Genomic DNA, 23,975 nt, shown 5'->3' with positions numbered 1-23,975 from the left:
AGATTTAAACAGTCTCGGTTGTCACAGAACAGGGATCCTTGATCGTTTACTTGTTTTTGGTCTTTTTTTTCCCTTGCTCTAGGCATTGCTCTGAAAAGTAACTAGCTTGACAGCAATTTCTGGGCTTGCATTTTTTGGACAAAGCCACTGTCTCTGTCTCAGTAAACAGAGAGAGCTGCCTGGTTCTGTGGGACTTTGCGCAAGATCACACAAGCGACCAAGGGTTATTTTCAGACCTTGTTGAACTTCTGGAATGCTGTGCCATCATCTATATATGGACTTTATATGCGGTTCATATAACGTTGATCTACATTGTATATCAAAATGAAATCAACATTTTTTTTATATCAAATATTTGTGGCCAACTTCATAGATTTTATTTTTATATTAAAATATATGACTTTTTATGATTTTTTTATATTTAAAAATGTGAATGTTGTATTAATATGCACGTTAATATGAATTACTACATTAAAATGTTATGATTTTTTATTAATGTTTGTAATAAAAACATGCATTTTTATATAAAAACAATACTTGTTATGGCTTCAATTTTTTATATTAAATATATCATTTGTATATTCTTATATTTTATATATTAAATGTATATCAAAATTATAGCCTTTAATATGGATAGCCCCCCTGCCATTGTGGCGGGGACACTCGCTGCCATCAAGAGCACATCACTCTGCACAATCCTAGATTCATAGTCCTCATCTTCGGAGCTTGCTGATGAGCGCTGGGGCTCCACGGCCTGGAAATGCTCTTGAAATGTATATCCGTCGAAAGCCAATTTATATAATTTTAATATACACCTTACATAAAATTGATATCGACATTTATATAAAATTGATATAAAAAAATATTGGTGGGCTTATTAAAGATATTGGGGTGCTTATCAAATTGATATAAAATTCAGATCAAACATTTTGGGGGGCTTATCAAACGATATCTTTTTGATATAAAGATGATATTAAATGTATATCAAACAGATATTAAACTAGTATCAAAAGGGAGCGGGGCTAAGGGCACCATAGGCGTGGACACCGTCAAAATTAAAGCGTGATGAGTTGCATCCCACTCTACTACTGATGTTTATGATGGATCCTTGCAAACATGATGTGGCTAAGAAAGTGTTCAAAATGATGTGTCGGTATGTGTACGCTACTCTGGCTATGCAATGTGAACTTACTAATTAACTATATTAGAATAGACTGCAGACTGAGCAGCATTTGTTAATACTAAAGAGGGCATTTCCAGTTAGACTGCAATCATTTGAGAGTAGTATTTTAAAAACAGCTGTTTTGCTTTTTTTTTTTTTTAGGGGACATGTTAATTTGACAATGCTCGGTGCAATGCAGGTGTCGAAGCATGGCGATTTGGCAAACTGGATGATACCTGTAAGTACAGCAGGTCACACTGCAGTCCTTTTGGGAGTTAACATAAGAGCTCATTTTGTGGTTTTATTTTTTTCAAAAAGCCTATGAAGTTTTAAATACTCTTATTTCCTGACCATCCATCCACATACTGGCCATTTTGGTCACAATTTACTGCCCTGACCCTGGGTTGCAAAAGTACAGTACCAACTGTAAAGGAGGTCCAGAAGAAGAGTATTTAGCAAAAGTCATGCCTTTTTTTTTAGAAGACTATGCTGAGCCAGAATTAAATGTATTGCGTTATGAACGTACACATTCCTTGCATGGAAAAACTATCTGCGTAAATGTTTACATACTTACTGCCATTTTTCCAAATAGGCAGGTTTCCTGGGCCACATAATGTGATCAGAGGCCACTCCTCAAAACCCACCCAGTGCTAATCACCTGTGTGGGAAGCTTGAAAACCTAGACATGTGCCTGTGCCACATGTCAAGTAATCTAGGTTCACAGCCTAATTCGAAGAATGTTTGTTGTAAGTTCATACTTTATCCTGTGTATCCTGAAAATATTGTGCCGTTCTAATGTGGTAGGGTCCAGAATCCCCGAACCATTTACCTTTGCCCATCCATCTCTTTGCTGTGGTCTGGGCATTACGCATAGGTAACAATTCAGAATTCACTAACTGATTAGTTACATCTGTATTCTGCAATATATTGAGTCATTAACAGGCAATAGTTGCTCCATCTCTCTCTCTCTATATATATATATATATATATATATATATATATATATATATATATATATATATATATATATATAGATAGTAAATGTGTGTGTATGTCTGCTCGAAATGTTCAGCATAATTCCCAACATGCTACAATCCTAACCTGAAATGAGTGATCAGGATAGGTTCCATGGTGTGGGTGTGGACAATGTAAAAAGTATAAGCTATACATTTTCCTTCTTTTTTATTATTTTTTTTTTTTTTTAGCGGTCTGCAATGCTTCGGTTTTTATGTGTCTGTTCAAAATGTTCATCATACTTCCCAGCATGGTACAAACCTGAAATGGGGCATGCGGGTATCTTCCATGGTTCCATGGTGTAGACAATGTAACGAGTATAAAAATATAACTTGTTCTGATTATTTTATTTTTTAGGCGGTCTGCAATACTTCCCCCTGCCATATGGCTTTTTGCACCGTAGTTCTATGTATTTCATTGTTCCTAGACTTTCCACACTATGCGCATTCTAGCTGACAGCAGCACTCACTTTTGAAGTGATGCGGGCGACACAAAACAGTGATTTTGTAGTTATGTGGGTGACAGGAAAGAGTGCATGTCTCTTCAGTAGTTTCTGCAATGACGCTGTCTGTCACATCATGGCATACATTCCCATTTCCCACTGAAGTTGATGAATGTATGTCATCTCGACAATACGAAGCATACACGCTTCAGCCGTACATGTACAGATACGGCACTTCAAGCTTACACGCTTCATCATCTCTACATGTACAGCACTTACGTTGAGTTTGCTGCTGCCTCGGCTGTGGATCTGGACAACAATGTTGCGGTGCAATCTCAATGCTCCAACTCAAAGTAGATGGAACCAATTTACGGGATTCATGCTTTTCTCTTGGTCAGCTTTATGTGCCTTGCTCCAGAGTTAGAAACAAAGACAATTTGTTCACACTGGCTCCTACTGGAAAGACTTGCAATATTGTCTATAAAGAAGCATTGGTTGTTTACTTCATTAAATAAAATTCAAACTAGGACTGAAGTAGGAATTACCGTGCAAAGTACTGGTACACCTGCTAGAGAATAATATAACACTGCTTGGTGCATCTCCAGACAGTTGTGTCCAACTATTCTTTAAAAAGTATACAGTCTCCACCCAGGTATGTAATTTGACATTTAAGCCAATATACCAGAAAAAATAGTCTTGTCATTTGTCTTCTTTTTGAATCCAAACTTTTCTTGAGGGGGATTAGGCCCCCAAAACCATATTCTTTGTAAAAGGAATGGCTCACACTATTTCTAGCTTCGTGAGACGATAACAGTTCAAAAAAGGAAGGACCCCTCCTTCACGATTTTCAAATGTTGGGGAATTACTGATAGTATGGAGAGTGCCCTCCAGGGGGAGCAGGAGGGGGGCGTCAAGGGTTCAAATTCTTGAACTTCATTTTAAAGTTTAATTTCCTCAGCACTATAGAAGCAGAACAGACAGTTATAACTTATTTATTTCATGAAGTGTAACAATGCATTATATGTAGAGCAAACTGCTTCAAAGCATGAGGGAACAAAGCAGGCACGGGACAAGGGGAGGGTAACGATAGCTAGGAGGATAGGGGAGTTGGCAGATCCTCTTGCAGTAGAGTAAGGTTTCTTTCAAATTGAAATGGCCCAACTAAAATGTTATAGTATTTGAAGAAGGAACAGTCGGAATACTGCTCACGCTGCGCCTCTCTATGACTCTCCAGATCCCCCACTATAGCAATGCTATTTTAAGAGGGCCGTGGAAGTTGAGTCATCTGGAGAGCAAAAGAGCACACACTCCTGCTCTTAACATACACTCTGACTTCCCAGGAACTGAGTCAGAGCGGTCAGGTTTTTAATTTGCTTATGTGGGCCCTTTCCAAATATCCAGGAAATGTGAATGTTTTGTGTGACATTTTGTGAAGCAAGTAATACACTGGCTGATTGCTGGGAATTAAGGTTTGTTAACATGTGACACATTTAAAATTAATTTTCCATTCATTTGTGAATAACTTCTAAATACAATCCTGCTCATTGTTCGTGTAAACCTTCTCGTTGGATGCATTTACATCGTGATTTCAGATGTGATGACATGCATGACGCCCTGATTGGACATCCGAGTCACACATGTCTGCCCTGTCACCACCCCAAGAATGATGCCTTCCATTATAAATTCTTGCTTTGTGATTGGACATGAGGACTGTTAGTAACCTAGATACTGCTGATAGCTGGATGGTGCAAAGTGGAATGTTTGCTCAGATGCCTGCAGGGGTGGACTGGCAACTGAAAGAGGCCCTGGAAATTATTTTCAAAGTGGCCCCAAATTACAGATTTTCAGCAAGTGCAACCCTTTATTATCATAAAAAGTAGAAATGTCACACAAAAGATGCCTACCCGCAAATCTCCAGTGTTCTATATGGGCCAGTCCATCCCTGGATACCTGGTGCTACTCACAGTCCTCAGTCAGATTGAAAATCATCCTGGCATTTGAGCAGCACCCTGAAAATAGTGACATTATATATATATATATATATATATATATATATATATATATATATATATATATATATATGAGCACCTTTAGAAAGGTAGCGCTCTGTGCTGATTGGTGGCAATGTGGAATATGTTGGTAAACTTTTAGTAATACTTGCAGCACCATGGCATCTTATGACCACTGCCTGGTAACCCTCTGGAAGGACTGGCACGCTGAGCTGGGCTGTGTTTTACCATATAGCACAGTGTCTTATATTGAGCGGCACTGCGAAGTGGTGGGCATCACAGCGTCGCATTTAACCACGCTGATACTTATTAGACATAAGTGATTCATAGAAGTATTGTGTCGTAATGGTCATCGCAGTGTCACGCCGGGCAGCCCCTTTTCGTAATGGGCTGCAGTACTGCCGTATGTGAGCAGCATCCGGGCAAATGGGGAACATTGCTTTGGCATTTCTTTTTTCTGGCGCTGAAATTCTGCTGGGATGGTAACGGGCATGTGCTCTGCAGTTGGTTTTAGATCTCCTCCGCAGTATTTTAAACTGGGGTTATTTTTACTAGTTCCTGCTTTTGATGGTGCACTTTGCTAAGTTCAGAGTTTTGGTTGTCTTCTCGTGGTCCTAGATGAAAAGAAGGGGGTTAAACCCTCATTCCCCCCGCCCCCGATTAAAAAGAGAACCAGCGGCAAAAGGTGGGGTGGGTGAACAGGAGTTGTAGGAGGGTCAGTATGTGTTATTGCCATATTTTAAAGCCGACACAAAAACGAGCAAGACACATCTGTCTTTGTGTGTTCGGACTTTAAAATGCGGTAATTTACCATAGAACTCTTCTCGTCATTTACTCTTTAGTCTTGACTCATTTATTTTTTTAACAAAACAATGTATTGTCATAGTTTATTGAAACTTTTCACATATCCAAAAGGAATACTATACATTCATATAAAACAGAATTATAGGAAAAACAATCCCAAAATCTTAAATGTTATATTAAGGCTTTATAAATACATGCACCTAACCGTGTATGTGAAATAATCACACTTTTAATGAGTGCAATGGTTACACCAGTATGAAACCCGTTCATAAGACTGTGCCAGAAGCTATCTGATCTCAGGAAGGATACATTGTGTGCAACTTTGCCCAATGTCTGAGCTGTAACCTAGCAGGACTAATGCATTAAAAGATGTTTCAGTGGACGTGCAAGGGGAGCAAAGTCGAGCCCCATCACCTCATTTGCCTTTTAGTCCAGTAGTGAGAGCTTCATGCATGTCTTAATGTGTGAACGTGTGTCTGTGCTGCTAAACTGTAGGCCAGTGATCAGTGCCTGTGTTTATGACATCAGTCTGAGGTCAGTCAATGCTACGCTGCAGTCCAGTAATCATTAGATGTATTTATGAGATTAGTCTGACGTCAGTCAATGGTACACTGCAGTCCAGTAATCATTGCATGTATTTGAGATTAGACGGAGGCCAGTCACTGCTACTCTGCAGTCCAGCGATCATGGCATGCGTTTTACATTGGTCTGAGGTCTGTCGATGCTACTCGGCAGTCAGGTGACCAGGACATGTATTTGTGACATTAGACTGAAGTCGTAGTGCTACTCTTCAGTCCAGTCCAGTGATCTGTGCATTTTTGAACCCAGTTGCATTCAAGTAGACAATGGCTTCTGAAAGCAGTGTAGATTTTTCCAGAGAAAGGCCTGCAGTGTAGGAAATAAATAGTGAGCTTTCACTAAATTTGACATTTCTGAATGATAGGAAAATTAGATCGTATAGGGTTATCCACGTAATCTATTCTTCCGGTCTTCACTTTTGTTCAGAGGTTTAGTGCTCATAATCGAGTGCCTCCTTTTCGTATCTATTGTGTTTTCCCACATATTTTGATGACATCACATTTGATAAAAGCAGCTCTTTCTTGTTTGAATGCAGATGTCTCCCTTACTAGTACAATAGCAATGAAGCGGGCTGAAAACTAGGCCGTTAGATTACATTTGTAACGCGTTACTCTGACCGAGGAGAATGAACTTCATCTAGGCGCAAGAACCAAGTAGAAACATCGGGAAGGAAGGTAAAGTGAATTAGTTAGAAGATGGGTTTTGAGTGTTTCTTGGAATAATAGCAAAGTCTTAATTTCTCTAAGAGAAAGGAGGAGGGAGTTCCAGAGGGGAGGACCTGAAACAGCAATATGTATCACTTTTGTAACTATAGTGGGCTGTTGGCACAACTAGCAGACATTGGTTGGCAGCAACTATAGTGGGCTGTTGGCACAACTAGCAGACACTGGTTGGCAGACCCAAAGTTGAGTGCCAGATGGAAAAGTTTGATCTTTTCCGAAAGATAAAGTAGTGCTAGTCCATGAAAGCCAGACACGGTATTTGAAACGTAAACCTCTCCCCTGACGGGTAGCCAATGGAGAGATTTTCCATAATGACAAATGGGGGACAATTTTGGCTTGCAAGTCCTGATGCAGCATTTTGAGCAACTTGCACTGAGGTTGTGGGATACCTGATAGAAGAGCACTGGCATATATCCAATATGGAAGTTACCAAGCCACCAACTACTGCAGGGTGGCCAGCTGCAGCAATGGAACGGAAGGGGATGCGAAGTTACTGAAGCCTGTGATTTAACTACATGCCCACTGTGTTGATCGCAGCCCGAATGTTTGACCTTCTGTGAAAAGGTAGTAGGACGTTCAAACAGAGGGGTGGGAAAGGGGATACATGCAGGATTGCCTCCTCGTTCCTTTACTCTTTATCTGACATGAGTGAGGCTGCAGCAACAAATATTCCTTCTAAATACGAGGCACATGGAAATAGCGGCTGTCTTATGCAGACGTTTTTATGCTGTGTGATTGACCCCCAATAGGCCTGCAGATGATCCTGAATAAGACCCTGGAATATGCAAAAGATATTAATTTAGGCATCTATGTTGGCAAGACCAAAATAATGTAGTTCAGTAAAAAGATCAAAACGATTTGTTTTATTTGGAAATTAGGAGACTGTCCAATAGAGTAAGTTTCTGGTGTGAAGTACTACACATAAAATAGAAATTACAAGAAAATAAATATTTCAGGACCGCGTTGATAGAAAGTTATAATGGTACTGCTAGATGTGAAATTGAAAAGGTGAAACAACAAAAACAAATACCTAAGTATTCAACCACTAATTTGAGTGTATCTTCAAAAGAACAGAACCTTTCATATTGAGTAGATGTGCTAGTAAGTGACAACTGGTAGTCACTTGATATCTAAATGGAGCCTTTTAGTCCATCTCTGCTAAAATTGCCGAAAACTACTCCAGGCAGTGCAGCGAGACTAGAACTGGGATTTAAATTGGCTATCTGCTCTAGCAAAAGTAAAGAAAATTGCAGTACTTGTCTAAATACGAATGACTGATCCCCGGTTCTTTGATTGTATGATCTCTTGTTCTCCAAATTCATCAGAGCGTGTAGAGTTAGTGAAGGGCATAGTTTCTGACCCAAGCAATTGTGAGGAGTGTATATTCTTGCAGAATATGATGTAAGCCAGTAACACCCAAGCAAATTAATTGCCATAAGGGATTAAGTTAAAGCCATTCCGAAGGTCTGTTTATCCCAGTATTACACTGCCTGTTTTCCTGTGAGATGGGACATTCTGCTTTGATACAAAATAATAAGGGCTTGAGAGGGCATTCCAACCATAGTGTCTGCAGATTGTGCCCCTCAAAGAACACAGAGGATGCTTGAAAACGATATGCCTCATACGACTTTGGTAGCAATTGAGCGACAAATCTGCCGAATTACTGCAAAACTTGATTACTGCTACTTGGCCCAGCGGCATTACAAGTGGTGGTAGGGTGGTGCTGAGCCCCATTTTTTAGAGTCCATAGGGATTTTAGCAGAATTAATGCTGACGGTAATTCTGACGATTTTGCCCATTTTTGGTGGTAAGGTGGAGATAAATCCACCACCTTACCACTACACTTGTATTGTGCTGTAATGTGGTGGTAACAGAATTACCCTAATTGTAGGAGAAATTACTTTCTGCAAATTGATTAAGATTTTTAAAGGAAATGATCATCATGAAAGTTTTGAATAACTTGTCATTTGAATGTCATTTTTTTCTAGTGAGATTTGTATAGTTATATACTGCCTAGCCAATGCTATGACTAATGTATTCATTATGCTTTGTCTTTGTTAAGTGTGGCATGCTAGTTTTGCACATCTGGACAGCAAGACAATGGTTTCAAGAACCATTCAGCCTACATGCACAATGCATAATATGGGTATAAAGGGAGAGGGTAGGGGCTGTGCAGTAGGAAGCTGTGCAGTGAGAGTGGGGGTGCAGTGTGTGCATGGATTGTCTGTGTAAGCAAACGATGTGCTCTTTTCACTGTGGCATATTTCTCAGCTATCCCTGCTGGCATCGCATACTAAGGTCCCAAAATATTATTTGAGGAGATCCCCCGCATCTTACCTTTTGTAGTGTTTTCTAAAATCTTGCTTTGTCGGGAAAGGTTCTAGTTCGAATGTGCCTTAAATGCAAGAACGAGGAAGAAGCCATGGGCGAGATGACAGCCTGTTGGTGGTTCATGTATGAGGGCGCATGGGAAGGCAGAAGGAGCACACTCCACCGACATGTGTGAACCACATGGATAAAGAGAATAGACCCAATAAGGACTGTGCTCTGTATGGGGAAAGGGGGAGAAAATACGTTGCTTTGCTATGGGGAAAAAAACGACAACGTTCATAATAAACCTATTTGGGGGGAAAATGTATACTCCCAATTTAGAGAAATTCTTTTGAGGAAAACCCATATCCACAGGTCTTCAGACTGAAACCTGTATAGCCAATATAAGTTCCCCCACCCCAAACCTGCATCCCTACCTGGGTCCCTGCACTCACCCGAGAACTGCCCTAGATTACTGATGTACTGAGTAGCAAAGACGCTGGGCCATATATGGCAGTCGGTGGTCGATGGACTCCTCCAAGTGGCAAGCCATTCTGCTTATGTTGACGATGAAGCACTTTCATGAGCTGCATGAAGGCTTCAGTGCTTCGCGCGCCATTGCATGCAAGCAGCAGATCTGGTTCGATAACGAGTATAAACATACAATATGAAAACCATGTACATTATTTTTGTTGTTTAATGGAGAAAAGGGACTGCCAAATGGCGGAAATAAAAAGGTGGCAGACGGCACGAGTTCTGTGCTGATGCTCAGTTTGCTTCTTTACTGTTCTATGTATTCATAATGAAAAGTTCACCAGCAGGTGGCAGTGAAATGCACGGATAGTAGTATATAATCACAACTTCAGGTGTGGCAGGAGATTTCCCTTTGCCAAACTGTCAACTGCGTTTTTGTGATGAACAATTCATATGCAGGTGGCAGAAAGAAAATGCTGCACACAATTTCTCTCTATCATATATATACACACGCATCTTGGCGATTGTTATATAAATTAAATAATACCCACGGTAAAACTCCAGCAACTTTTATCAGTTGCAGTTGTATGGCTCTGGCACTTCGACAGGGCTGGCCCCCTTGATATTTTTTGCACTGCGTCAGGGGCACCACGAAATAGGAGACGCGAACACTGTCCCGTTGTGTTTTTTTTGTGGAGGGCATATAAATATATGTTGCTGTAATGCTCTGTTTGCAACTATCAAAAATATTTGTAGGGTCAATCTGTGTACTGGAAAATTCACAAAAGGTCATGTCATGGTCGTCCAACATATGTCCATTCTCCAGCATGGGGTCTGGCATGGATTCACATGCTGATGAATATTCCCCGTTGTCGGGCTGGGAATCCTCGGTAAAGAAAATATCAGTATCAGTTTCGTTTCTGATCTGTCTTTCTTAGTAGTAACCAATCACTGATCTCTGGGTCATACTGCCCCCAGCCAATGACTGCCCGCTCCCTAAACCCCGCCCCTGGTAGTCATCCTCAGATTTTTACCGCACGCTCAAGTGTTGGGAATCCTCGTGTTTGGCTCTCGAGTTTTTTTACTGTGTTTTCACGCTTTTTCAGGAGAATTTCTTATTTTTTCGGTTTAATCAAGCCTCAAGCTCCACCGTTTCTACTTCCGATAACGGGTACCTGTTTCGGAATTCTTCTACGCCCCTCAAGGGTGAGGTTTTCGTCGCGTTTACACTTCTTGGAAGATTCTGGAAGATCTGCGGCCTACCTCAATGGACATGGCCCAGGACAAGGGGAGCTCGACACCCGGATCCAAGCGGTTCAGGAACTGCCCTGGATGTGGATTATATAACGTTTTCAAGGAGGACGAGCATTCGCGATGTGTCTACTGCCTCCATGGGGACAAGACGCTCGTGGAGAAGGACTGTGCGTTCTGCAAGAACCTTTCGGAACGGACCAAACAAGATCGTCGTTCCCGCCTCGCCACCTGGCTGGAGAAGGGCACAGCAAGTGAGAAGGCGAAGAAGTCTGAGCGGGCTTCTAAGTCCTTTGAGGGCGCCCCGACGACGGGGGCTCAACAGAAGGCCAAGCACCACGAGTCTGCGGGCTCCTGGAGCGCCGAAAGGTCGGGCTCTTCGGTTGCCAAGCAGGGCGCACTTCCCCAGCACGTTCGACCACGAGCCAGCGCTCTGGTTCAGGGAAGAGGAAGTCTGAGAACCCGGGTAGGCCGCTGGAGCAGACCTGGTCGATCTCGAAGGGGGAGCGAGGCACTGCCCCTGCCACCAAGGCGAAGGCCCAGGACGCACCTAAGGTGCTGAGGGCTTTGATCCACCCCGGCTAAGGCCCCTACCGAAGTGGTCGCTGCAGCCCTGGCAGAGCCGGCTGAGACTACGCCAATGGAAACGGCCTCTGGGCCCAGATTATCCCTGCCGCCGCGGAGGGAATCCTCTTTCCAGCCCGTCGCTAAGACCCCCATGAAGCCCCGGCTGAAAAAGAGGGGGGGGGGCGGTGGCCATTACAGACTCGGAATCAGCCACTGAGGAGGAATTGGTGGCGATCGAGAAGGGCCTCAACGAAAGGTCCATAGGCCTCAACGAGAGGTTCATAAACCTCAACGAGAGGTTCGAGAAGGTTCGATCCCAGGGGACGGTCCCTGCTGACGTGATCGAAGATAGCAACGACGACGACAAACAGTGGAGCGGCCATCCCGTCCGTCGCAGCCATTGCCCGAGCCCCAGGATAGCTCGGCGGCCATTTTGTTGGCAATCCAATCATTATGTACCGAGATAAGGACGAGATTGCCACGCACCCCGATGGAGGAGCCAGAACCAGGCCCATCGGGAAGCCCTCCGAACAACTGGAGGAGAGTCCACCCCGCTCCGCCCTTCGTGCGTGTGAGACTGGTGGACCCCTCATCCCCCTCGCCGGGAGAGGATACGGCGATGGGGACGGACGATGACGGCGGCAATGACACAGCGGACATCCCGTCATCACTCCCCCCGCGGGCATCCCTAGCCGACGAGGTTGGCTCTTTCCACGCCATGATAACCAGGGCATCCAAGCTCTTCCAGCTCTGCCCTGAAGAACAGAAAAAGGAGGGGTTCCTGTACCAACGATGAGAGGCTAAGAGGAAGATGGTCCTCGCGGTGCCTTTACTCGACGACATCTGGGACGAGGGGCTTGGTGTGATCAAGAACCCTGCCACGACACCCGCCAAGAGGGACAGGTACGCAAAGAAGTACCGGGTCCCCGATGCCGCCCCCTTGTGCCTCAGGGCCCAGCCCACGCCGGACTCTGTCGTCTCGGCAGCGGCTAAGAAGAAGGCAGCGGGCGCGGCGGCTTCAACTTCCACTTCCCCGCCAGACAGCGAGGGCAAGAAGTTGGACTCTATGGGACGACGAGTCATCTCGTCGGCGGCGACGACGATTAAGGCGGCCAACGCCTTGGCTATCGTGGCCCGCTATGACAGGGAGCTCTGGTTCAAGATGGCTCCCCTGCTAGATTTCCTGCCTGATGACAAAAGGGCGGAGGCCCTAGAAATTCTGCAGGAGGGCAAGGTGGCGTCGGATCATGCCATAACGGTGGCGACGAACATTGTCGATACTGAATTTCGCCTACTGGGCAACGGAGTTTACCTCCGACGACGAGGATGGCTCAAGGCGACAGACTTTCGCGAGGACGTCCAGACCAGAGTGTTGGACATGCCGTTCGACGGCAACAACCTCTTTGGTAAGGCGGTGGATGAGTCTCTACAGGCCATCAAGAGGTTGCGGCAAGCATGGGGGTTCCCGCTGTCGTCGCCAAGGAGGCCAAGGCGGCAAGGCCGCTTCCAAGCAAGACTGACTCGGCCGGGTTGTCGGGCCCCGCCGAAGCACCCCGGTGGGAGGCCGGCTGACGAAGTTCGTCAGAGTGTGGGAGTCCATCTCCACAGATCGTTGGGTGCTGGACACCCTGGCTAACGGGTACTCGCTGGAATTCCTAAAGAAGTGCCCTCGCATTCCTCCCGTGGCCAGGAAGGAGAATCACGTGCTATTGGAAGTAAAGGCGATGCTCAGGAAAGGTGCCATCGAGCTCGTCCCCAGGAGGCTCCGGGGCTCCGGAGTGTACTCAAGGTACTTCCTCGTCAGAAAGAAGACAGGTGGTTGGTGCCCCATCCTGGACCTGCGTCGGTTAAACAAATACATCAAGGCGCAGAAATTCAGGATGGTCACCCTCCAGCACGAGCTGGGACAGGCGATGACCGTCCGGTTGCTAACGGAGCTGGGGTTCGCCATCAACTACCCCAAATCCCACCTGGTTCCGTCGCAAGTAGCACTGTTTTTGGGGGCGAAGCTCGATACAGTGGAGCAATTGGCCTCCCCTTCAGAGAAGAGGACCAAGACCATCCTGGGCAAGGTGCGGCGCCTGTTAGCCACAGACGTGGCCAGGGTGAGGTCCATCAAATCCCTTCTCAGGATGATGTCCTCATGCATCTACCTTGTGCCCCTTTGCAGACTTCGGATGCGTACGCTACAGGAGTTCTTCGACGCCCGCAGGCTTCAGGCGAGGGGCTGCTTCGAGGACAGGATCCCCCTCGACGAGGAGTTCCGTCGGGCGATCATATGGTGGGGCACCCGGCCTCACCTCACGACGGGCACGGACTTTCAAACCCCAGCGTTTCAGGAGGCGGTGACTACGGACGCCTCTCTGGAGGATTGGGGGGCCCACACCGGAGATCTCCACGCAAGAGGCCTTTGGCTCCCGGAGGAGAGGTTTCTCCACATCAACATCTTGGAGCTCCGAGCAGTGTTCTGGGTGCTCAAGTCGTTCCTCCCGTCCCTCAAGGACAAAGTGGTGAGGATCTTCACCGACAACACCACCACGATGTTCTACATACAGAAGCAGGGGGGCACCAGATCCCCAGCCCTGTCCAAGGAGGCCCAGGATCTGTGGCACTGGGCCGTCGCCCAGGGGATATTTCTGGTTCCCTTCCACCTGGCAGGAATAAAAAACACCATCGCCGACTCATTCAGCAGGGAGCTGCGCTCGTGCCAAGAGTGGGAACTGCGCCAGGATCAAGTGGATCGACTCTTCCAACGATGGGGCAAACCCCAGATCGACCTGTTCGCGACGGCGACGAATTCCAAGTGCCAGAGGTTCACCAGCAGGTTCCCACAGCCGAGAAGCATGGGCGATGCTTTCTCGTTCCCTTGGGATGGCCTGTTTCTATACGCGTTCCCTCCATTGCCGTTGCTGCTCCGCCTCATCAACCAGCTCAAGAAGTCCAGATGCAGGATGATCCTCGTCGCACCGGCGTGGCCGAGGCAGGTCTGGTTCCCGGACCTTCTGGACTTGTCAACGTCCCCACCAGTCAGGTTCCCGGCGGACGCGGATTTTCTCTCCAGAGAAGGAGGCGCCATTCTCCACCACGACCCACAGTCGCTGAACTTGCAGGCCTGGCTCCTGCAGCACTAGAGTTTGGAGGGTACAATATCCCGGCTGATTGCAGAGAGGTTCTTGCAAAGGCCAGGGCGTCCTCAACTCTCAAGTGTTACAGTCATAAATGGAAGAGGTTCTCTGTCTGGTAACGTGCACAGAAGATTAACCCTCTGCGAATTACGGCCCCTCAAGTGCTGCCGTACCTGCTGTCGCTGGCCAAGGCTGGACTGGCTCACGCCTCCATCAAAATACATCTGGCTGGCATCTCCCGATATAACAGGACTACGGGATGGGCATCCTTGTGGTCTCATCGCCTGGTGAAGGAATTTATGAAGGGACTATTCCGATAATTCCCGCTGGTGAAGGCTCCTGCCCTGGCGTGGGAGCTTAATGTGGTGCTGACCAGGCTCATGGGAGTCCCATTCGAGCCTATGCATTCAGCGCCTTTGAAGTCCCTGTCATGGAAGACAGCGTTCCTCGTGGCCATCACCTCTGCACGACGAGTGGGAGTGATTCAGGCCCTATCTTGCAAGCCTCCATACTTGACTTTTCATGACACGAGGGTGGTGCTGAGAACGCACCCCTCCTTCATGCAGAAGGTGCCGTCGGACTTCCACCTCAACGAGCCCTTTGTGTTACCAGTTTTCTTCCCGTCGCCTTTGACGCCGGCCGAGAGGACTTTGCACTCGATGGATGTAGCTAGAGCGCTGAAGTTCTACGTGGACCGCACGAAGGGTTTTCGGAAGACGTCACAACTGTTTGTGAACTTTTGGTCTGTGAATCAAGTTAAGGCTCTCTCGAAGACTTCCATTTCCAGATGACTCTCCGGCTGCATCATGCATTGTCACCGGTTGGCAAACTGACCACTGCCAGGCCGTCCGAGAGCCCATTCGAGCAGAGCGATCGCTGCTACCACGGCGTTCCTGTCTGGTGTGCCCCTGCTGGACATCTGCAGGGCTGCTACGTGGAGGTCGACGCACACCTTCACAAGATTCTACTGCGTCGATCGGGACTCCAGGGAGGAATCCAGGGTCAGCCAAGCAGTGCTGCGCAACCTGTTCGCTTAAGGTGAGCCTGGTGAGGAGGTAAGAGATGCTTAATGTTGAGTTGTTGTATTGCTTAATGTGAGCCTGTTGCCACCTCCAGTGATTGTGCATGTGTATACTGCTATGTATTCTTCTATTCATGAGCATGTGAATCCATGCCAGACCCCATGCTGGAGAAGGAACAGGTTACTTACCTGTAACTGTTGTTCTCCAGCGTGGGTCTGGCATGGATTCACATGCGAACCCTCCCACCTACCCCTCTGCGGCTCTTCACTTGGTCATACTGCCACTTGGCATGCTACCAAATCTGAGGATGGCTGCCAGGGGCGGGGTTTAGGGAGAGGGCAGTCATTGGCTGGGGGAATTATGACCCAGAGATCAGTGATTGGTTACTACTAAGAAAGACAGATCAGAAACGAAACTGATACTGATTTTTTCTTTACCGAGGATTCCCAGCCTGACGACGCGGAATATTCATGAGCATGTGAATCCATGCCAGACCCACGCTGGAGAACAACAGTTACAGGTAAGTAACTTGTTCCTTTCCACCAGTGTCTAGGGTCCTAAACCATGAACCGATCTTGTACACTCTAGACAGATGAACTCTATGCTCATCGCAGCCAGTATGAGCTGCATTATGAGATTTCGATCACAAAACCCCCTGCCAGAAGCACGTGCATTTTTGCTTTCTCTAATGTGCCATATTCTTATAGGCAACAGGAGAGTAGTTTCTGTCCAGTTTTTAAAAAAAATGTTTTTGTGCTTCAACTGAATAACGACTTTTCACATATGCAAACACAATAAATACATACAAGAAAAAAAAACAAACACATAAAGCCTTCATGGACTTCTTATTCTATAATGCACATTAAACCAGTCTCTTATTTTGACCATTTTATTCGCTGTAGTATTTCTTTACCACAGATAATATTGGTCGTATGTCAAACCACAAGTCTACAATACCTGAACGACATTCATGGTAAGTGATGATCTGTCTTCTCTCTCTACTAACCGCAGGAGATCTCGCACTCTCACTTCCCAGGTGCCCCTGCACTCCATCAGAATATGTTTAATGGACTGCTGGCTGGCTTCCTCACAAATTGAACACAATTTATTTGGCTTCTCCGCTCCTACACGACAACACCATTCCAGTATGGATCAGGTATAGTCGGAACCTACGGAAGGTCTGTCTCACTTTCCAGCCAGGAGAATGTCTCGGGTACTTTGGACAAACATATTTTCAGCAACCTATAGTCCAGGCAGTTGGTATTATGTCATATTTGTATGTACAGTGCCTCATGTTGGACGCCACACATCCTTCTCCTAAGCGCTATGAAAATCGGTATTAACTACCACATGTACTGCCTGTACTTATCAACCTCAGAAGTATGAAGGGGTGATTCAGCCCTGCTGAACATGAACTTGGAAATTGCAGGCTGGTACGTATCAGAGTTGAGTTTTTAACTTGCTGAGCCATCCAATTGCGAAACAGCATGCTCTTTAGTCAACTGTGCAGTTAAAAAGAAACATTTGAGGATATCTACGCACCACCCTCTGCTGTCCCCTCTAGTCGTTTATAAAACAACATCTAACACTGCTATTTTCATGGGGGGGGCATAACACATTCCATCTCCTTGTAAGCACTGTAAAAATAAGTGTTATATTAATAAGGAATGTAAACACCCAGAGCCAGTGCCTTACCAAATACTGTGCTAGGCACATTTTAGAAGAAATATCTAGTAAGATAGCTTCGCGGGTGAAGTGCTTACTGTGTTGTATTTCCATGCAATACACTTTGATATGCAGAAAATGGAACAATAGAGCTGAGATTGTTGGACGGTTAGGGAAGGGAGCTTGAAGGAGAAGGACGCGGCAGCCTTTGGAACCAATCTGGAATAAAGGATTATATATTCTCATCATACATGAAGCATTTGATCTTTTATTAGATATATAGGGTTCAAAATTGAGATTCGATGAGCAGGAGCTAAGACCAGCTCTTGGCTGTCTGGTGTCACCCTGCAGGGAGGAGCTACCAGATATGCTCTTAACTTTTTGTCAATTTTTTTATGAACCATTGTGTTTAAATCTGTATTAGATATGTTCTAATTCTTCTTTATTAACATTCTCAAATATTCAAAGTTCATGTCACATGTATATGCTTGGAAGGCACCAGTTGGCCCTAGGAGCCAAATGTAGCTACTGGTAGCTGTTGGTTTGATGTGAACCAGGCTTTACTGTGCTAGAGGTAGGAGCTAAATAGCTCCCAGCTCCCCTAAATTTCAAACTCTGATATAACAATGGCAACTAGCACCTTCTCACCTGGATATGGCTGCAGGGAATCAGTGAGTGGCACGCTGACACTCTCGTTCACAACACCAAGTGGGCGAGGCCAGGACCCATTCTAGGATGACGTGAGGACCAAGGTCTCTGTGGCTAACCACTGACATTCCTGCTAATATCCAGGGTGAACTTCCTTATTTCGATGAAATATAGCTACAACTACTGCCTCAACACTGGGGAGGACGTTGGAGACCACAAAGAATGGGCCTAGGTGCTGAGATATCTCGATAACTGAGCCAGCCGCCATTTTGACATTGACAACAGCAGTCTCCGCACCTGATGAACTGCTGGAGGAATATGCGGATGGAGATGCCAGCCACTGTTAGGGTGCATGTCCCTACTATTGGCGCCCGGTCAGCAAACAGATATCGTCGCCAGAGCGGCAGAGACGCTCGGACCTAGAGGATCTGACTGGACTGGCGGCCCGCTGGTTTGGAGACAGATCACGATGGTGAGCTTGGTATGCGGCTGGTGGTGCTGGAGAAGATGTCTGCACACAGAGCTCTGGGAACTGACCTGGTATCGGAACATTGGTTGCCTGCCTTGGAAGACGTCAATTTCTGGCAGAGTGACAGAGGTGGTGATCGCATGGAAACACCCTGGCTCACAACCTGGTTGGGAGCCAAGCGTTGCCTGAGGGAGGCAGTGATCGGGTGGCAGCCTACGAAGACTAAAGAAGGATGCCCACCGTGGTAAACCTGTGTGCCAAGCAGACCGAGAAGCCGAGTGAAAAGGCAGAACATAGATGTTTGGCACTGGAGGGATTTGAAGGAGCTTTTGTTGGGTTGGACAGGTCACAGAGGACGACCCTGGTGAAAAAGCCAAACTGTGTTGGGGCTGGAGAAGTGGAGCAGGCTTACGTCACATAGTCTTAACCCTGTGGATGATAACACGGTGAGAGCCTTTTGTGAATACAGTAAGCAATGGGTCCTGCCAGGAGACTTGGGAAAATTGGGGGTGGAATTGCTGTTGTTCGGTCACCTTGCCAGGTGGACACTGACATTCGTGAGTCAGCATGGTTAGGACAACAAAAATATTGAGTCTTATGTAGGTGCCAACCCTGAACATGGCACACATGGGGCAACGGAGGATGATGGAACGGCCCAAGGCAGCGGTGAGTATCACATGAATGGTCTACTGGTGGCGATTCAGGAATCCAGAATATCTTTGGAAGGGAAAATCCAAGAGGTGAGAGTGGATGTATCCCTGGTGCAAGCAGATTTGAGGAAGGTGTGCGAAAGGGTCACTGTCGTGGAACACTGTCAGTGATGTGGAGGATTCATTGGCTTTACTACAGAATCAGATGAAGGGTCTGGCAGGGGCGACAAAATCCTTGCCAGATAAAGCGGAAAGATGCAGAGGGGAGGCACCAAAGGTGCAATATTAGGATGGTGGGCATGTGAGAAGGTGGTCACAGTGTGGAGCAGTTGGAAAACTGCTTATGGAGACCTTGCTTCTTAAGGGACTGCCAAAACTGTTCACTTTGGAGAGAGCTCAGAGTGCTGAGGAGGGCATCACCGCTTGGAACGACGCCACGCATGATAGTGGCCAAACTGTAGAATTTTCGTGTTAAAGATGCACTCCAACAGGAGGCATGCCGAAGTGGGCATTTTGTACTCTGCAGTGCCAGGATTCTGATATTCCCAGATTTCACACAAGGAGTTCAGAAGCAGCGGAGATCAGTCGATGCGTTAAGATGGCAGCTGAGGAAAAAACGTATGAAGTACATAATGTTCTTTCCAGCAGAACTGGAGGTACTGGCAGATGGGAAGTCTACTTTCTATCTGCTAATGAGGTGTGGAGCTGTTTGGAAACTAGATCTTTGAAGAGTTGTCCAAGGAGAATGGCGTGAACGTGAACAAGGCATCAGAGAAAGTAGCTTGAGGACTGCTTGGAAGATGGATATACTGACCACAGTTGGAAGTGGAGTATTTTGAGGTGGCTAGGCGGGGGGATATTTCCAGTAACCAAAGGGGCCACCCATGATTTGCATGATCAAGGACTGGTGGTTGTCTGATGGTGATTGGGTTGGGCCCTATGGTTGTTCATTTTTATTTAATTGTATTGTTCATTTATAAAGCGCTTAATACCAGCACGTGGTTTCTAAGTGCGGGATCGGGATTCAAACCTGTGTTGCACCATGTTGTCTTGCTTCCAAGACATGTAGAAAAAGAAACAGAGACTCCACTTTTGCGTTCCAAATTAAAATTGTATTTCAAAAAAGATTTTGTTATAAAGAATTTTCAGAATCACTTCATTCTTTTTTCAACTTTTTTTCAATGTTAGAAAATGAAACATTCATTTTCTTTCACATTTCATTGCTCTTAGATTAGAAAAGGATGACCTTTATTTCCATTCATTTCTGTTGCTAGTTGTATGAGCTAGCACCCTCTGAGCTAGCACCCTCTACACGTGTTTCCCCATACAGAGTTTGGCGTGGTTCTTCAGGAGGGATTTGTTTATATATACACAGTTGCTTTTTTTGTTGCCAATTGTGCAGTAAAGCTGAGGAGAAAGGGAACAGGAGAATTTGCCTTAATATTTGTTTCCCCATTGTATTTGATGCCAAATGCCAAAAATTAGATAGATTAGCATGAATACTTACTTGTGTTATGCTTAGTTATGTGTGTGCATCTTTAGCTTATTCCTTTGATGTCTGCAAGGTCTAATATATCCAGTTTGACAGTTCACCCCATGGTCTCTAGGGAGTGACAAAAAACGTGATCAGTCTGATGTCTCCATGACTTAGTATGGCTATCAGTAGTGAGAGAAGTTTAATCTAAACTGTCATGGTATTGATGTCTTAGCTGACATATATGCTGCATTGATATTGGTCTCACCTGGGTATCAGGATGCTTCTAAGATTCTCAGATGCGGCTCGTTTTTGAAGAGATGCAGCGGATTCGATTGTCCGATGCATCTCTGAAAATGGCCGCTCTAAAGGTTGCGTCTGGAGCATTGCGACGCAACGTGATGACGTCACCACGCTCCAGACGCAACGCGCTAGTCCCGGTCACCATTTTGGATCCGGAATGGTGCTTTTCCTCGTTATATTGGAGAATTCTCTGTAAGTGTAGTGTGTAGCAATACTTTATATGGGTGGGGCCTGAGTTTCACCCTAATATGCGCACAGGCTAGTTTCCATGTAAATGTTGTGAATTTTCAGATTGATGATGATGAGTCATACAGAAAGGTAGGCAATTACACAGGTTGATACAGAATATAAAGATCAAAGCATTAGGTCATTCTTTTGTACTTCTCTGAACAGAGGGGCATTCTCTTACATAGGTTCATTGGATACTCTTACTTATTTGGGTCTAAATGAAATGGCCCATTTCTGTGTCAAAATTTAGTCTGTGATTACAACAGTCAAAGATACATATCCATTTGGCTTTATGCTGGCAGAGTTTTTTCTCCCTATTACCTCCTCTTTGGCCAATTATGACCTGTTCAATGCCAAAGAATCTGATCTCGTCTGTTATTTTCTGGATGTTCAGATGGAAAGTGTTTGCCAAGCGGGTACCTTATGTCTCTGTTTTTGATGCTGCGCAAATGTTCTGAGATTCAAATTTTCAAAGGCCTTACAGTGCTGCCTATATAGATCTTGCTGCAAATACATATGACAGCATATACTGTATAGTTAGTGTTGCAGTTCATAAAGTCCATGATCATATATATTTTGCCATTGGGTAAAATGATTTATTTTTTGTTATTTTCTGCAAATTTGCAGTAGTTGCATTGTCCACACTTAAAAAATCCTTTTGGTTTGTCTTGTGACCATAGTTGGGTTTGGCCTTTTGGCAATGCACCTTGTTTGAAGTGTGATGGGCATAGAATATGTTTTAAGTTTTTGGCTTTTTGATAGGTGATGAGTGGGTAATCTTCAACATGATTCTTAAGGTCATTGTCCAATGTATGTTCCAGTGTTTCTGTAGGATCTTCCTTAAGATCTTGTTGTCTGTACTATAAGTAGTTAAAAATCTCATTTTGTTTTCCTGTTCATCTGTTTGCCCATTTTTTGTTTTGTTCAGCAGAAGGTCTTTTCGATTGCGTTGTTTGGCTTTAGCTAGTGCTTGTTTAAGTTGGTTCTTATTGTATCCTCTTTTCTGAAATTTGAGAGTTGCTATCTCCACGTGTTTATTCATTTCTTTATCTTGAGTACAGTTTCGCTTGATTCTGATGAATTCTCCATAGGGTATATTCTTGATTGTATGAGTTGGATGGTTACTGTGGGCATGAAGAATGCTGTTTCTTGCAGTTGGTTTTGTATAACGTGTTGTTTGAATTTTATTATTTTCAATATAAAGTTCCAAGTCAAGGAAATGGATCCTGTTGTTGCTCTCTTCCATTGTGAGTTTTAGATTATAGTTGTTGTTGTTGAGGTATCTGTAATATTCTAGCAGGGTTGTTTGGTTTCCATTCCATATTATCAGAATGTCGTCTATGTACCTGCCCCAAAATACGATGTTATTTTCTTCAGTAAATGTTTTGTGTAGCAAAGCATGCTTAAATTCAAAACTGCCGATGTACAGGTTCGCATAGGAAGGTGCGAATTTGGCTCCCATGGCGGTGCCTTGACATTGCTTATAGATGGTGTTGTTGAATATAAATATATTGTTATTTAGGACAAAGTTCAACATTTCAAGTATCATGTTATTCTGTTCCAGATATGAGACAGATCTTGCTTTAAGAAAGTATTCTGTTGTTTCCATGCCTTTCAAATGTAATATGCTGGTGTACAGGGCCGTAACATCAAAGGTGACCAGTCTGTAATTTTCTTCCCAATTGATGTGTTCCAACTGTTGTATGATGTGTTTTGTGTCCTGTACATATCATGCTAGATTTGCTGCCAAAGGTTGTAAAAAGCGGTCAATGTATGCTGAAATGGGTTCTGTAACTGCACCAATACCATTAATTATCGGTCTACTGTAGGGTATTGTGGTGTAACTTTTATGTATTTTAGGTAAAAAGTAAATGGTGGCAATTACCGGGTGTTTAGACTTCAAAAATTCTAGTTCTTCTTCTGATAGGCCATTCTCATACCAGTACTCATCTGTTTCCATTCTGCCATGATTTTTGCTAAGGGGTTGTCTTTGAGTTTTGTATAACAGGTTGAGTCATTTAGATGTTTGGCTACCATTTTGATGTAGTCCTGGGTATTTAGAAGGACTATTTTGCCTCTTTTATCGGCCTCTTTTATTGTGATGATGTCATGTTTGCTCAGATCCAAAATTGCAATTTTTTCTTTCTTAGTGAGGTTATAGTGCTTCCTTCTGTCTTGTTGGTTCTGTATATAGACTTTTCTTAGCTCTTTTTCTACTGCTAATCTAAATATGTCCACTGTATTCTCCATGATGGTATGTGGAGTGAACAAGGATTTTGATTTCAGTTTTGATGATACTGTTTGCCCCGTGTCTATGTCAAGCTCTGTAAGTAATGTTTCCATAGTATGACTTTCTTCAGTTTCTCCAATATTTAGTAAACTTACTGTGTGTTCTGTATCTTGTATCGTGAGTTCCGATATTGGGGGTTTCAGTATTCTTTCTTTTTTGCCTTTTTGACAGGTTGCAAAGTATTTTTTTAATTTGAGTAGTCTACTAAATTTATAGAGATCCACATTTGTTTGGAAAAAGTCTAGTCTGTTGGTTGGACTGCAAGACAACCCTTTATTGAGTGCGGAGTTAAGTTCCTGTGAAATTTCCATGTCTGAAAGATTGAGAACTAAGTTTTCTTCTGATTTGTATTTTTGGATCTTGTCCACACGTTGCCCCTGAGCTATCCTTACTCCCGTGTTGAATTAGGGTCTGTAAGGTCCTGCGATTTGGGAGTTCCTGATCATGGACTTAGTATAGAGACAGGGCAGGAAGGTGACTGCTGATAAATGTCCACTGGGGGAGGATTTGGTTCTCAGACAATAAAAGCAGTTGCGGAACGTTACCCGATGGCAATGTGTTGCAGGTAGTTGGGGTTCAGAGATGATAGAGGTCATGGTTATAGCATGGGGCTTACCTAGGTGAAAATAGGGACGAGGAATATCCAGGGACTGGGTAAGAGTGGGAAGAGGATGAGAGTGAGACATTTCTGAGACTAAATGGGACACGAGTGGCCTTAGTGCACGAAACACACCTACTGGGACCGAATGTGGGAGACCTGTGATGCA

The 23,975-nt window shown here is 44.8% G+C and overlaps 1 protein-coding gene across 3 annotated transcripts in view; it reads left to right on the top strand.

Moving 5' to 3' along the window:
* The window catches only part of OXCT1 (3-oxoacid CoA-transferase 1), a 1,005,602-nt gene that overhangs the window by 643,954 nt on the left and 337,673 nt on the right, over window positions 1-23,975 (top strand). For all 3 annotated transcript variants that reach the window (XM_069627204.1, XM_069627203.1, XM_069627202.1), the window contains one exon: window positions 1,325-1,400. In XM_069627204.1, the coding sequence (XP_069483305.1) occupies window positions 1,325-1,400 (76 nt within the window). The remainder of the gene's footprint in view (window positions 1-1,324; window positions 1,401-23,975) is intronic.

Source organism: Ambystoma mexicanum, chromosome 6p (assembly GCF_040938575.1).
Source record: "Ambystoma mexicanum isolate Mex_15411 chromosome 6p, UKY_AmexF1_1, whole genome shotgun sequence".
Lineage (NCBI taxonomy): Eukaryota > Metazoa > Chordata > Amphibia > Caudata > Ambystomatidae > Ambystoma > Ambystoma mexicanum.
This window is presented reverse-complemented; position numbering and strand designations above follow the sequence as displayed.